The sequence below is a fragment of the Merops nubicus genome, unplaced genomic scaffold (genome assembly GCF_000691845.1).
Source record: "Merops nubicus isolate BGI_N331 unplaced genomic scaffold, ASM69184v1 scaffold8730, whole genome shotgun sequence".
NCBI classification, from domain to species: Eukaryota; Metazoa; Chordata; class Aves; order Coraciiformes; family Meropidae; genus Merops; species Merops nubicus.
The window spans coordinates 24,448-38,942 of NW_008580817.1; the positions used below are offsets into that span (position 1 = coordinate 24,448).

The following is a 14,495-nucleotide window of genomic DNA, read 5'->3' on the forward strand; positions in this document are numbered from 1 at the left end:
GGATAAATGGCAGCACTGGGATGAAGGTCCTGGTGCTCTCAGCCAGCAGTGTCAGGGCACGGATGCAGTGCATGCGCAGGGGGTAGAAACGAGCTGTTGGTACCAGCCTAGAGAGGAAACAAAAGAAGAAAGGGCCAAGTTTATACAGGAACTGTGGCTGCAGCCTCCAGTGACACCCCTGAGCGTTTCCTCCCCTCCAAAAGAAAGGCAGCTTTAGGGCTGCAGAGGAAACTGAGCTGCTGAAGCTGCCCCACAGCTGGAAATAAATCTCACGTGTTAAAGCTATAACACTAATACACAAATTCCTGCAACCAGAGTGCCAGGTCTCCAGTTTTTGCTGGGAGAAGGTGCTAGAAGACAAGAGCTTTGCAGGTGAAGTTTATCACTGATGCTGTTCAGTCACATTTGACACTTTTGCCTCATGCTCCCAGCATGACTGCACCCACAAAATTGAGGCTGTCACCTGAATGGTGACCCCCTTGGTTCCCTCACTGGAACATCAATGAGGCAGAAGGAGCTGGACTAGCAATGACCAGCCCATCACAAAGGGCAGAGTGGGAATGAGAGTGACCTATCAGAGCCAAATCTCTTCATCCCTCCCCAATCCAGAGCAGCATCTCCTTCAGAGAGGCAACATTTCAACAGCCAGAGACCAGCAGGGAGGGGAAGAGGCCAGACTTTGACCCACACTTCAAATCATTGTGCACTCAGGGTAAGAAGCAGAGCCACATCTCTCTGTAAGGCTGGGGCTGAGCAGGGTCAGCTCCCCCAGCACCACATGAGCCAGCAGCAGAGGAGAGAATGCAGAACTATCCCTAGAAGACACCAGCCCTCGTTACTGTACTGCTCTAGAAACCTCTCCTGCTGTACCTGGAAGACATGGATGCCTCCAGCATTAACAAGAATTTATTTCCTTTTTTTTTTTTAAACATGCAGCACCCAGACAACAGGTTCAAGTCTGATAAATGAACCCCTCCCCTCCCCAAAGAGCTTGCTGAGCAATCCAGGGGAGCACAACAAAAAAAAAAAATATGCTTGAGTAGGTACCATAAATCACCCACATCCCCCCCTCCAAACAGCAAAATAATTATCATTGGATCCATTAGAGAAATAAATCTACTTTGCACCCCTGATCTGGCACCACTGGAGATGACGAAAGCCATTCTCAGGAATTAATTGATCAAGGAATAAACCTGTTAAGGGTATAGATTTACTGTAAACCAAGATCATTAATTTTAGAGCGTGTGGCGATGCAACAACCTGCTCAGTGTCCCAGTGCCTGGATGCAGAGGGAATACAAACCAGAGCCAGGCCCCAGCTCTGCTGAGGGGGGTCCCAGTGCAAGGTGCAGCTGGGGGCTCCAAACTGACCCACATCTCATCTCAGCAGAGTGCTCTCTAGTGTCTCACCAGCACTACCTCTTGGAATGCCTGCTCTACTTCTCCCATGCAGGCAGAGCACAGGCTGTGGTGTAGAGAACAGCCTGAAGGCTTTTCAGGGGTTATTGTTACTTGCTACAGCTCCTCCTGCTATACACCCAGGTGACTACAGTCTTCCTCTGGCTAGAGAGGACAGAGAAGCCTTCTTGCACCATCAACCTCCACCCCACCAGGAGAGGTCACCAGGGAAAGTTGCTCAGGGACACCAAGGCTGTGCTTGCTTCTGCCTGGAGGAGGCTGTACCTGCTTTCTGCCCTGTAGGTGTTGAGAGGCCAGAACCCAAAAACTTCACAGGCACCAGAAATCTTGATTTCCCTATAAGTCAGGGAAAAACTTCATTTTTATAGCTTAGACTGGGAGCAAGGTAAAAATCCAAGCAGACATGGGCAGAAAACCACTTTGAGATAGAGGGGGAAAGGGGTAACATAGAACAGGAGCTTCTGCAACAACTCTGCTGCAAGAAAAACAACCATGAACATAGACAAATGCAAGCTCAAAAGGAGGAACTTATGGACTGTGGAGACAGAGAAAAGCACAAAGCACATGGGAAGGAGGAAATAATCTCCTTCATGTTCTACTATCTCTGCAATACTTCCAAGACTGCCCCATTGGTCAAATTAACTGCAATTTTCATCTGTCTGAGAAGAGCATCACTCATTATTACATGGCAATTCCATGAGCCAGCTCAGCAACGAGGCTCTTCCCAGCATCCCAAAAGTCAGAAATCATCAAAGCCAGGACCACATCTCACCTCCCTGGACCACATCTTAAGCACAGTAACTGCCAGACACCCACGGGGTCCACTTCTGAAAGATGCATTATTAAAAATGCATTTCAATGCATTTTATATGCTGGCAAGCAAGAAGAGGGAGCAAGAAAATGAGAGAAGCTGATTCTGATCTTAGCAGGCAGCTCCCTTCTACTAGTTACCTTCTGTAATCACTTCTCAAATCCTGCCCTGGTCACTCCTTAGAGCAAAAAGCCTGTGAGGGGTGGTGGTTTCCCCCCATTTCCCCTGGTGTAAGAGGCCAGGGTGGCATGAGGAGCTGGGACAGACAGACACCCACCCAGCTCAGTGCCCTTGTGCTGGAGCCCGGCGCCACCTCCCGGCACTGCCGGCCTGGGGGGAGGGATCTCCTCCAGCACCACCCCCTCTGGATCTGCCCCAGGGCACACCACCACCTCGGGAGCAGAAGGAATGAAAGCATTCCAGATGTTACACAGCACCCTGATCGCACACCCCTGGAAGCTGAGCAGCCAGAGGAACAAAGAGAGGGGGTCCAGCTCCTCCACGAGGAAGTCTGCTGGCAGCAGTGGGCACTGAGCAGCCCCCAGGCAGATCCACAGCCCTGAATGGGCCTTGCAGGAAGGCATAAAGTGGTGTGTGAAGGAAGAATAAAAACCCTGACCTGTGGGCTAGGTTCTTTTATCCTCTTCCCTCAAATAGGAACAACTCAAGTGCTTCCATAACACTCTGTTGCTACAGACCTACACCTGGAGATGTGGCACAGAGACAGAGGACTCTTGGGCTAGGCAGCATGGCCACTGATGCTGAGAAAAGGCTACCAGGGATCCTGGCTATTGACTGCAGCCTGCAGAGCCACATCATTCCCACATCCACTAACCTACCTACCCCTTGTATCCTGGATGCTGGCTTGGCTCAGTGAAGAAGCCAGGGTAGGAATTTTTGTATTTTTCCTCACCCTAGAACACATCTGTCAGGTTCCCAACTCTTGAAAGCCTTGCCTAACTGTACTTCACGTCCATCACAGATGCCAACAAATTCTACTTGCTGCTTTTTGCCAAGACTCACCTTTCCTTGGCCCCAGATTGTTGATTTATCTGCCCAGACAGGTAGAAAACTGCCTGGATTAGTCCACAAGACAAGCAAAGCTCTGCAGCAGCAGTGGGAAGCAGCCTGTGGACGTGGGGGATGGGAAGAGGGCTGGATGCACACTAAGGATCATTTAAATCTCCTTATCTTCATCACCACTTGGGAGTTTTTCAAGACCAGGCGGGTGGTGTTTTAAAGCTGAGAATCTGGTTAACAGAGCTAACAGGATTTCAGAGATCACCAGAGATTCAGAAATTCCCTCAATGCTCATTATTAGCAACCATTTCAAAGCACAAAAATTACATATATAAACTGATGGGAAAAAGAGAGACTCTCAGTAGAGACATACTAAAAACAATAAATGTGCCCCAGTTCTTTAAATCCTAACAAATATGCACCAAAAAAAAGCATCTTCTAACTGTATATACAGAGCTAGACAGGAGGACTTGATTCTGTACTTCAGCATCATTAGGTCCTGAGGTGAGCCAATAATTTTTCCCTTGCCACCTTATACAGTTGGGAGGATAATCTGCCCAGGCTCTTCAGAGTGCAGCTCCTCTTATACAGAGAATTTGGCCTAGGAAAGAACCTCCACCACAACTTCTCACCACCTAAAGATACAGGTGCTCACAATACATCTTTGGCTGGAATACTTCAATCAAAAGCAGCTCTCAGATGATTCTTTACAGTGCAAGGCTAAACCCAAATCACATAGTATTAACTGCCTGGCCACATCAAGAGGAAAGAACAGATAAAAGGAGAAGAAAAATCCTACTTACTTTATACAGCCAATGATGACCTGTGTCAAAGGGTAGATCAATGGCTCCATGACCTCACTGGGGTAGATTGTGCTGAGAACCCGACACCAGAAATACAGGCAGTGGATGTACTGCCAGTTGTACACAGACTGGAAGTTCTCCTGCAGAAAAGGGAAAAACAGGCACAAACTTGAAAATGGAGCATCTCAGAGGAGCTCACTCTGGTTCCTCTACAGGACTCTTCCCCAGCACTCTCCAAGAGGACACTGTGCACTGTTTAGAGGACTCACTAACATTCTAGCTGTTGCTTTGGTGCCAGGGGCTGACCCACCATCCAGCAAATTTGGATGCTGCATTGGCAACGTTGTGATTTGGGGCTAGTCAGTGCCTCAAAGGAAATAATGAGCAACTCACAGACTGCTTTTCTTCACAAGTATGGCTCATTTGAGGGGAATGATGTAATGGCCCAGCTCACAGCAGATGGTGGGATGTGGCCAAGCATTAGGAAATCTTTAACTGTTCCATTTAGGTAGTGGAAAGTAGAACCCCTCTCTGACACCCTTGTGCCTTCTAACCTCTGCAGACCAGAGGAGGGGAAAGGCATGTAAAGCTACACTACAGATTGAAGGTATCAAGAAATTCAACTGAATTCATCTGGATTTCTTCTCTCTGCACTCAAACTCCTTTGGTTACTTAGCAGCTTGTCCTTCCTACCTGAGCTTTCCATCCCTCAGCTGTATTCATCAAAACCCCCTGACCACCACTCCAAACTCCCACCAGTAGTACCAGTGCTCATTTTAAAGATGTTCCTAGAAACACTCACTGTCAAAGCAAAGATCAAATGATCAGCCCAGCACTCCTCTGATTTTGGAAAAGACATTACACAGGACAGCTTCATTTTTTTCATCTTCAGAGTAAAAATGACAGGCAGCAGAACTGAGAAACTTTCAGCTGTTTCTCAGCCAGTCTTTATGGTTACCAGTAAAAGCAAGGCCAGAGGCCAGCAGTGTGCCTGACACACAGGGACACACTGAATTAGCATCGTGGGCTGGTTCAGTAGCACAGGTGGATGTGGGTCAAGTCCTGCACCAATCCAAGACACATTGTTTTCCAGAATGTTTGGGCAAGCCCCCACTCTCCCTGTCCCGTGCTTAAGCAGCTCATAGTGCCAGATTAACTAAAAGCCCAGAAGAGTGCAGGAGTCCCTTAAGGACACCCCTTCCAAAGAGTTCTGCAGGCCCATGTGTTGCCCAGAATTACAGTGAGAACCTAGGAGGCTGCACTTAAGGTGCCTCAGCTCCAGCTTGGGTTTGTTTCAGACAGACTTTCAAGGCCCAGGTCATCTCCTCTTCTCCATGGATGATGCAAGATGTGTTAAGTCTTGAAAGAAGGACAGAAGCCCTCAGCTGGAGCCACTGGACCAAACCTTCCAGTAGGGACCTTAAGCTGCAGCTGGAAGTGGTAGAGCTCTCCCAGCTCTCACCAGGTCACCAAGATGTGCCAAGAAGCTCTGTTCTCAGCTTCTTTTGCCCAGAGCAGATAAGCAATCTGCTCTTGTAATCACCTCCCCCTGCTTAATTTAAATTAATTGGCTTATTGCTTGGATTTATACATTTTGGTTGTGCTGTTGTTCCTACAGCCCTCTCCAGCTGTGAAATCGAGTGGATTTAGCTCTTGTCTGGAACAAAACTGAGGGTGTAAGAAGCCAATGCAATCCAATTAGGGCATATGCAGCCCAGACTTCATTTATCTCTGCTCCTTTATCCCCATGTCTGAACAGCCAGGAGATTTAACTGGTCACCAATCCTGCCATGTTTGGGAGCAGCTGAACATTAGTCCACAGAGGCCTGTTTTGCTAAACACAAATAAACCCAGGATTAGCAATCTGACTCAGATTTTCTGAGGTCAGACTGGAGATGGCTGAAACCAGGGCTGCTAACAAAAGGTCTGAGCTGCTTTCTTCAATTAAAAAGAAAACAAAAGATGAACACACCAGGGTGGTTCCTAATCTTCTTTACCTCGAGGTTTCGCGACAGGCTGCAAACAGCAGCTTCACAGAGCAGAAAAAGGGGTGCCCAAGGCAGGAGACAGGAAGGACACCACAAACTCTTGCAAGCTGAGATAAAAGTGACTCCCATCCTGCAGCCGTGTTACTCCTTCCTTGCTGAAATCCCAAACCCAGGCAGCTAGGAGGTAACCTCTGGAACTCCACGCCCCTGGTAAAAACACTCCTCGGCGTGTCGAGAAACGGGTCAGACACAAGTGACACTTTAAAGAGACTACCAAGAGCCTGAAGGGGCTGCTCCCAGGCTGGAGGGGACCCACCTTCTTGCGCAGGGTCATGGCGCTGCGGAGGTGGATGGCCAGCTGGCGGATGTAGAGGAAGGAGTGCTGGTAGGAGGTGGGGGGGTCCAGGGCGTACATCTCCGTCAGCGTGCGCTGCATGAAGCTGATCAGGGGCAGGACGTTGGGAGAGGTGAACCTGGAGTTCTTCACGAAGGCAATGTACATTTGCTGTGCAGGAAAAGAGGTGGAGGGGCAATTGCTTAGAGTGAAAAACCTGCTTTCGTTTACTTTCTCCACCCAGGGATGTCCAAATCAGGAGTGATGGGCTCCTTTTGTAAGACAAGTCACTTCAAGAGGGTATGAAAATATAATAATCCATCCTGCTCCTTCTTTTGGGGAGATGGGAGACAGTTTAGCATGGAGCTTGGAGATGCCTCCACCACAGCTTCACCTCAAGAAGAGGGAGCTGTGGGGTGGCTTTGAGCCATACAGCACTGGAAAAGGCTGCCCAGGATTGCAGTCTCCTCCTCTGGGGACATTTAAAACCTGCCTGGACACATTCCTGCATGAATTGCTCTAGGTGGTCCTGCTCTGGCAGGGGGGCTGGACTAGATGACTTTTTAAGGTCCCTTCCAACCCTCAACATTCTGTGATTGTGTGATTCTTAAGGTTGGTCACAGTTCTTTCTTTAACAGTGGTTCCTCAGCAAACCACGCTTGGGAAGCTCAGCTATTAGCTGGAAGATCAGAGCAGATCAGTAGCACTGAGTAGTGTGTCAAGACTTGAGCAAAGCCCTCTAAAAATTTGGAAGATGGGTCCTCATCAGTAGACAGATGATGGCCAGAAGCCTTCCCTGCCAAGACCCTGTGTGCCTCCAGCAGGGAGGGCAGTAGCAGAAGCAGGATATCACCTAAATTTAACATAGAACTTCCTCCCTGCTTCGTTTTCTGGAGGTAGCCAGCATCATCTCAAGCCCCTGCCCCACCTCATGCTCTAAGGTCTTCACATATAACAGGACAAAGAAAAGCTGCAGAGCACAGCAGGCACCAGCCCTACCTTGAGCAAGGGACTTAAGTACATCTCCTTCTTGTAGCGGCAGATCTTGTTCAGCACAAGGAAGGCCAACACTCTCACTGTTTCCTCACCCGTGCTCCACAAAGTAATTGCTTGCTGAAAAGGAAAATAAAGAGAGACAGATAAGTGAAGGGACCAAGAGCCTCTTCCTTGTTACAGACAGGCCTGAGCTGCCCTCCTCCACACCACAGAACAAGCGAGGAGGAAGATGACACAGCCTGCAGGCTGTGCTGTCACAGCATCACTCACAACAGCTCTGCCAGCCATTCTGTCCTCATGCTCTAGCTGTGAGACCACACAAAAGGCAAGGCTGCTGTTTCCACAATCAATAAAGGAAACTGTCCAAAACTATAATCTCTTGATAGATTCCAGCTGCATGGCTGAAAAAAAGCTGCTCAAAATCCCCTATTCTAGCAGCCAGCAGACTGCTACACCTGCAGACAGGAGGTGTACCAGCCTCCCATCACTGTGTACCAGCCACCCCTCCCAAAGGGCTCCCAGCCTCATTTAAATGTTAGTGTTGCAGCTTCTCATTTAGATGTCACCCTGTTGCCCTCTCTCGCTCTTCCACGCCTCCTTTGTTGTTCTTAAGTGCTCAGCAGTTGTGACTAAGTTTCTGCAAAAATATTCCACCCCCAGCTCTCCAGAGTGAAATACTATCAGAGCTGTACACACGGCCTCAGCAGCAGGCAGCAATTACTCCATCTGTGCTGAGGAAGCAAACACTTCCCCAAAACACCTCCGTGCCACTTTGCATGGGGATTAGCAGGAGCTACACGCCCACTCGAAGCCTTGTAAGAGGAGCAGGCAGCTTTTCCAGGACCAAAAGAAAAGGGAAGAGGAGTACAAGAGACTGAACTGTCAAGGGATCCAGCCCAAAAACCCACAAGAGGCTCCTCTGAAGGGGTAAATAAAGCCCTGCAGATCCAAGAGGCACACAGCATGTCACCTTACCTTGAGAAGTGCACGGCACTGCTTTGGGAAGGACAAATAATAAGGCACTATGGAACTGACGTGCTGGAGGACTGCTGCACCGACTGAGGCTTCTGTTAAACAAGACAGGAGCTACAAAAGGGAAAGAAAACATGACCCCATTTAGCGTGTAGCCCTCATCCCTTCTTCCTGAACCATTAAGCATCTGTATTTTGCTGTTTCCAGGTATTTCTGAGTTACCAAAGGATTTCTTCCCTAGGAGGAAGCTTCAACAAAACCAAAAATGCTGTATGAGGGAAGAAATGGACACATGGTGGGTTAAAAAAACTGCTGGAAGTACTTCATCTGGCAAATGTGAGCTCAGGCTACTGGACCAGGATGGCTAATAGCACCTGGGCTCAGCACATAAGACCTCGCTCTGCAAGCTGCAAAAGCTAAGCTGCTATACAGCTGAAAAGATCTTATGGACAGCATGACACCAATGCCTCTGTCACCTCACTACAAATGGGCAAAGCACAGTGGAGACACCCTCAGTCTACACAAGGCTTGGAAACAAAACATCTGAGCTCCCTCATAACTTACTGGGTTTCACTAGGATTTCTTTAATGGGAAGCTGGAATGCTACTGGTTATCAAGGGGTTAACTCTAGCCCAAGGGAAAGGTTAGACAAACAATATCTTTGTACTTCCAGGTTGTTCAGCTCTGCTGGAGAGGGGTTCTGCCTGATGCAGTGCCCCCTCTTCCCTGCAATTCCAGCTGCTGGAAGCAGAGCCATTTTTTCCCACTTTTAAGTTTCCTTCTCATTCTGCTCCTTGCACTGCAGAGACTGTGGACTGAGCAGGGCTGCTTTGCAAAAGTCCTTCAGACACCAAAAGGAAAGGAGAAAATATTGTCCAGAGACTACTGAAAAACCCTGTAGGGAAGCCTGGGACTGAAGGCACTCAGCAGCAAGCACAGGCCCAGGGATGACTTCACTGGGACTGCACTGCCAGCTTCTCCTCTGCTGCTGCAATCTTCTGCTGCTGGCGAGAGGCACCACAACTTGAGGGAAAAAAAGCTCTACTGATCAAACTGCTCTTTCTGCTAAGTCATCCTGCCAGCCTGCAGCTCAGAGATATCAGCACTTTCCTTCTCTTTCCTTATGTTCCCTTCCCTCAGCTTCTGAAGAATGACCATTCCAATGGTGTTGTTTTGTTTTTAATATTCCAAATTTGGGGAGGCATGATGAAGCAATCTCAAAAAATATTAACTGGGGGAAGGAATTTCATTCAGAAATAATCCATGAATTGTCTCTGAAACTCCAGACATCAGCAACCTTGGATGGGTGGGATATCCTAAAGGGATGGAGCATGATCCTACCTGGAGATCTCAGCTGTAATAAACACTTAAGATGTTATGTGGGTCACCACAAGAAGTGACAAGATAATAGTGCCAAACATTGAATTAAAAGACACAAAATGCAGAGGCACAGCCCTACAAAATACTTCAAAACCCACTAAATATTAATTTGTCATACAGGACAAAAAAACTGCCAGAATGTTAACCCAGCCCTTCTTTACAGGCTACCTATTTTGACACAATCATCCTATAGACCTCCAAATTTAGATAGACCAAATACTTCCAAAACAAGGCAGGGAACTGGAAGGACACACACACACAAATCTCAGATGCCCAAGGCTTCAAAGCTCAGGGAGATTGCCTCTGCCTACTGCAGTCTCAGCCAGAAAGTCTTATTTACTCCCCACCACAGAAGAATGGACAGAAACTAACATCCTAGCTTCCTAATGTGGTGATGATCAGAGAGTCATCCTCAAACTGGAGTAGCTGTCTTTTCAAAGGGAAAAGCACCTCAGGCTACATTGCTACCTGATTTGTTAATTATCTTCTTGACTGTCTAGCTCTCCTTTTAGCAGTGGCATTTACAGATGCAGAAATCCCTCTCATTCCAAAATATCCTGGAACAGAAGCCCAGCAATGCACAGACTGACCCCAGTACCACCAGCACACTGAGATCTCTTACCTGTATGGTACAGCTGAGGTACACCTTTATGTCCAGTCTCAGCTTGCTCCAAAGTGGGCTGGTGGAAGGGAGAACCATTCTGGAAACGAGCAAGAGTTGGGTTTAGCTTTGAAAAAACACTCCACCAAATGGATTTCAGCAGCACCAAGAACAGTGAGTTCACTTCCTCAATACTGCCAGTGAGCAAGAACAACCACTTGCAAAGCAAGAAGTAACAATTTTCAATCTCTTGCAGTGATGTTATCTTCCAGCCAGGCATTCTGCAGCCACTCACAGCAAGCTCATGGCCATAAAGTCTCTTCTGACACATGAAAGTGTCCTGAGTGCAAGCATGCACAATTCCAGACTGCTTTCTGTGGAAGCCACACGTCCTCTGGAGGGGCTGGAGTCTAATTACCACAGAGGATGCACAGAAAGGAAGAACCTGGATAAGATGACCGAACAGAATCAGGCAACTCTGCTGGTGTTTGGGAAGAGCTGCAATCTTTATCCAGCTTCACAGCCAGGCTGCAGTTCTGAAAAAGCCCAACCAGCTTTCTCTCACCTGCAGCTCCCAGATCTCCTCAGACTTACTTGAGTTTGTTTTTTGGAGGTTTCAGAAGAAGCAGCTTCTGCAGGCAGCGGAAGAGGTCCCGGACACAGAAGGACACCAAGGCATTGAACACTGGTTAAAAAGTCAGTAAAGCATTTTTGTCAAGGATTTTCCATATATTCCTGGTTTGTCAGCTCATCTGAAAACAGCTCCCCAAGGAACTGAAGCCAGTAATTCACACAGCAGAATTATGGTGTGGAACAAGCTTCTGGAAAACATCAGTTTGTCTTAGCCTAGAATTGTTTAATCTAAACTGCAAGGTTACAAGTGACAGCCTTCTGGCCCAGGGGCCATCTCTTTGCTCTCTGAGTAAACAACATCAAGTACAAAATCAGCCTGACCCACAACTAGGAGTGTCTAATACCACTGATCTCCTCCAAACCATAATGAGAATTAAAAGCACTTATTAATAAAAAAACATACAAAAATGGACGTGTGAGATTTACATATAGTCTTAATATTAAAGAATCAAATTTTGCCTAAAGCTATGAAAGACAAACAGCTCCATGCTGGGCAGAGATTACACAGAACATGTGGGTTTGAGCTGTCCCACCCCACAGTGCCAGTTCCAGATGGCACCAATAACAGAGCTGACAAAACAGTGAGAAAGCACCTACTAATTTAGGGGTAAAAAGATGTGAGCTGCAGCCCATCTGAGACACTGACAAAGGTCTTTCTCACTCAGTCATGCTGTTCCAAGTCTAAAACAGGACTGTGCAAAACCTGGAGCTTAGGCAAAAGGTGGCTAAGGCTGGAGACAGAGGTTTGCTCTGCAAGCAGGCTAATCCTGGAAGGAAGGAGATCTACACTGGCAGTATTTGAGGGGTCCTGGCTAGGGGAATGTGAACTCAGCAGTGCAACTGCACTCTGGACTGTTGTTAGGTTATAGAGAGGTATTTGGTAAGAAGCCTTAAAACAGTCTCGTAGGATTAGTTCTAAGAGGGATCAGCAAGAAGCTGCAGCAAAGGCTGTTCAAAAAAATCCATGCTACAAGTGTATAAACAGCACACAGCTTCAGCTTCTCTGATCTCAAAGTCTGGTGAACTGTGGGGTTTTTCCTCAGCAGTCTGCAAGCCCAGCAGCTCCAGGCACATCCACCAAGAGGTAACTCACACCGTGGGACACCAGAGGAGATCCCACTGCACAGGCTCACCCCCAGGAGGAAGATAAGCTACTTAAGTGAAATGAAGCCTACAAAAGTGTAAGTAAACTCCAGGCAGTACTTATCCCCACTCCTCCAACAGCTATCCCTTCCCTACCAGCCATCTTCCCTTCTCCCACAGCAGCAGTGTGGTGATAACTCACCTGCAGCATCAGTGACTTGAAACTTGCTGGGATCAGCCCCACCAGTATCTCCTTTAGTGGTTGCTACAGCTGCTTTAAAGGCTTGAGTGATTTCATGGAAAAGTTTTGGAGTTGGCCTTCTCTGGAGAGAGAAGAAAAGGACTGTTGAGGAAACAGAAGCAATATTCTGAAACTGCAGAGCACTTTACTGGGGCAGGAGTGGAATTCATTTTAAGTTTTGATTGCAAAAATAGATCTATCCTATAACACAAAGGAAAAATGTCAAGGCAGTGTAATGACTGCTGGCCTCCACTTGTGCTAAAATAGACTTTCAGGCCTTTGAAGTGATTGGGGGCTGAGGAACAATCCATCAGCTGCAAGCAACTATCCAATTTGCCCTTTCCCTCCCCCTCTTAGAAGGAGCAAATCATTTCATCACTACTCAAACTGTGACTAAAAACATTCTCAGAGCTGTCAAAGGCCCAATGCTTAGCACAAGGGTGAAAAGCCAGAAGTTCACCATTCTGACCTCTTCTGAGCCCAAATTTCTCTGGCTTCTCCCTCAGATGGAGGGCAAGCACTCTACTCTTGCAGTGCAAGAAAACTGCAAAGACAAGTCATGCTGAAGTAAAGAGAGCTCTAGGAGCATGACCTCCTATGTAGGACATACACCTTCTCTGTAGATTTTTGTATAAGATGAACAAATAGGAAGTTGGCCTTGTAGAGGCAGTGACATGGGTGAAAGAATGTTTAAGGAGAATGCTCAAGTGCCTTGTCTTCCAGCTTCCTGCTCACCTCTGCAGCTTTTTTCCATTCTTCAACCATTTTCAAGCTCACAGGGATGAGAGAAACTCTCTTCCGTTTGACTTTTTCATGTTCTTCTTCATCATCATCATCATCTTCATCACTTGCTTCCTACAGAAGTCAGTACCAAGATGGATAAAAAGGCTTATATGCTTTTCTGGCCCCACCTCTTTTGCTGAGTAGCTGCTAAAGGGGAAGGCAGGCAGCAGTGATGTTGTTAATGCTGTTATCAGCATTTTGTGTACAGCAGTAATGAAATTAGAGGTATTACAAACCAAAAGAAAAAGCTACTCAGGCCCTGCTGCTTTGCTACATTAAAACAAAGTTAGAGACCATAAAATATCAAGCAGAACCCATGTCATAGACTCATTCCAATTGGAAAAGACCCTTAAGATCATTTACCACTTGACACAAAACATTCTCATTGGGGAAGGTGACACACAACCAAAGCCACAAAGCAAACAGACTCTAAGGCTCTGTGTTCACAGCCTTTAACAAACTCCTCATGCTCAGTTCAAACCCACAGCTGCCTTCTGGAGGAGAAGCCTGTACCCCTGCAGATGATCTCTGGGGAAGCTGATCCCCAGCCAGCTGGGCCACTCCAAGCCCAAACATACTCAGGCCTAGGCAGTGAAACTCAAATCTTCACCTGTAAGCAGGTAAAACCATTGGTTTCAGCACTCCAAAGCAGGGCCTAGTACCTCCAGTGTATCTGGGGGGATGTGCAAGGCCCCCTCCTCATCAGAGCTGTCGGAGGCATCGAAGTTCAGCAGCGTGCGATCGTTCTCCTCCAGGAACTTGTAGAACTCTGGGTCCTTCTCCTTCAGCCTGGAGAGCTGGTCTTTGTGTTCAGATGCCTTCCCCTTCTTCCTGGGAGAGAAGAATTAACATCTGTTTATCCGTTGTTCAAGCTTCTGCTGATGCTGTAAGAGAAAGGAGTGACTTCTGGGCACCAAGGCACACCCGGGGCTGCTCTGAATGTGATGGATTTATCAGGGCTGAGGCCACAGCTCCCCATCCATTCATCACCTGCTCTAGAGCACTCAGGAGAGGTTATTTTCATTCAGCACTAAGCAATCTTAATAGCAATCTATCAAGCTGTATTGAGACACTGAGTAGAGATCTCAAAAACATCTAGAAAACTAAACTAAAAAACCTGTTTCTCAATTTCTCAGCATTGCTCCCACAAGCTTTTAATGAAAAGTAGTCAAAGCTACACTGCCAGAGAAGTCTGACAATGAAAGCTCAGTAAAGTCTCACCTGGCACTACAGAGTAGTTCTGGCTTCCAACAGTCACAGAATTAAGTTGAAAGAGACCTTTAAGATCATCAATTCCAACCACTCCCCCAGCACTGCCAGGTCACCACCAAGCCACGTCCCTCAGCACCACATCTCCACAGCTTTCAAACCTATTTCATCATTTTTTATCTGCACATACCCCAGCGTCTTTCAGGAAGAGCAAACACCAACT

At 47.4% G+C, this 14,495-nt stretch overlaps 1 protein-coding gene across 1 annotated transcript in view; it reads right to left on the minus strand.

Moving 5' to 3' along the window:
- Positions 1 to 13,894, minus strand: part of NOC2L (nucleolar complex associated 2 homolog (S. cerevisiae)) — a gene marked incomplete at both ends in the record, with an annotated part of 37,821 nt that extends 23,927 nt beyond the window's left edge. Inside the window, 10 exons of the mRNA XM_008940954.1 lie at positions 5 to 107; positions 4,053 to 4,192; positions 6,357 to 6,545; positions 7,374 to 7,487; positions 8,346 to 8,456; positions 10,345 to 10,423; positions 10,918 to 11,008; positions 12,242 to 12,362; positions 13,016 to 13,135; positions 13,726 to 13,894. Coding sequence (XP_008939202.1) covers positions 5 to 107; positions 4,053 to 4,192; positions 6,357 to 6,545; positions 7,374 to 7,487; positions 8,346 to 8,456; positions 10,345 to 10,423; positions 10,918 to 11,008; positions 12,242 to 12,362; positions 13,016 to 13,135; positions 13,726 to 13,894 — 1,237 coding nt within the window. The remainder of the gene's footprint in view (positions 1 to 4; positions 108 to 4,052; positions 4,193 to 6,356; positions 6,546 to 7,373; positions 7,488 to 8,345; positions 8,457 to 10,344; positions 10,424 to 10,917; positions 11,009 to 12,241; positions 12,363 to 13,015; positions 13,136 to 13,725) is intronic.
- Between the last annotated feature and the right edge of the window lie 601 nt (positions 13,895 to 14,495).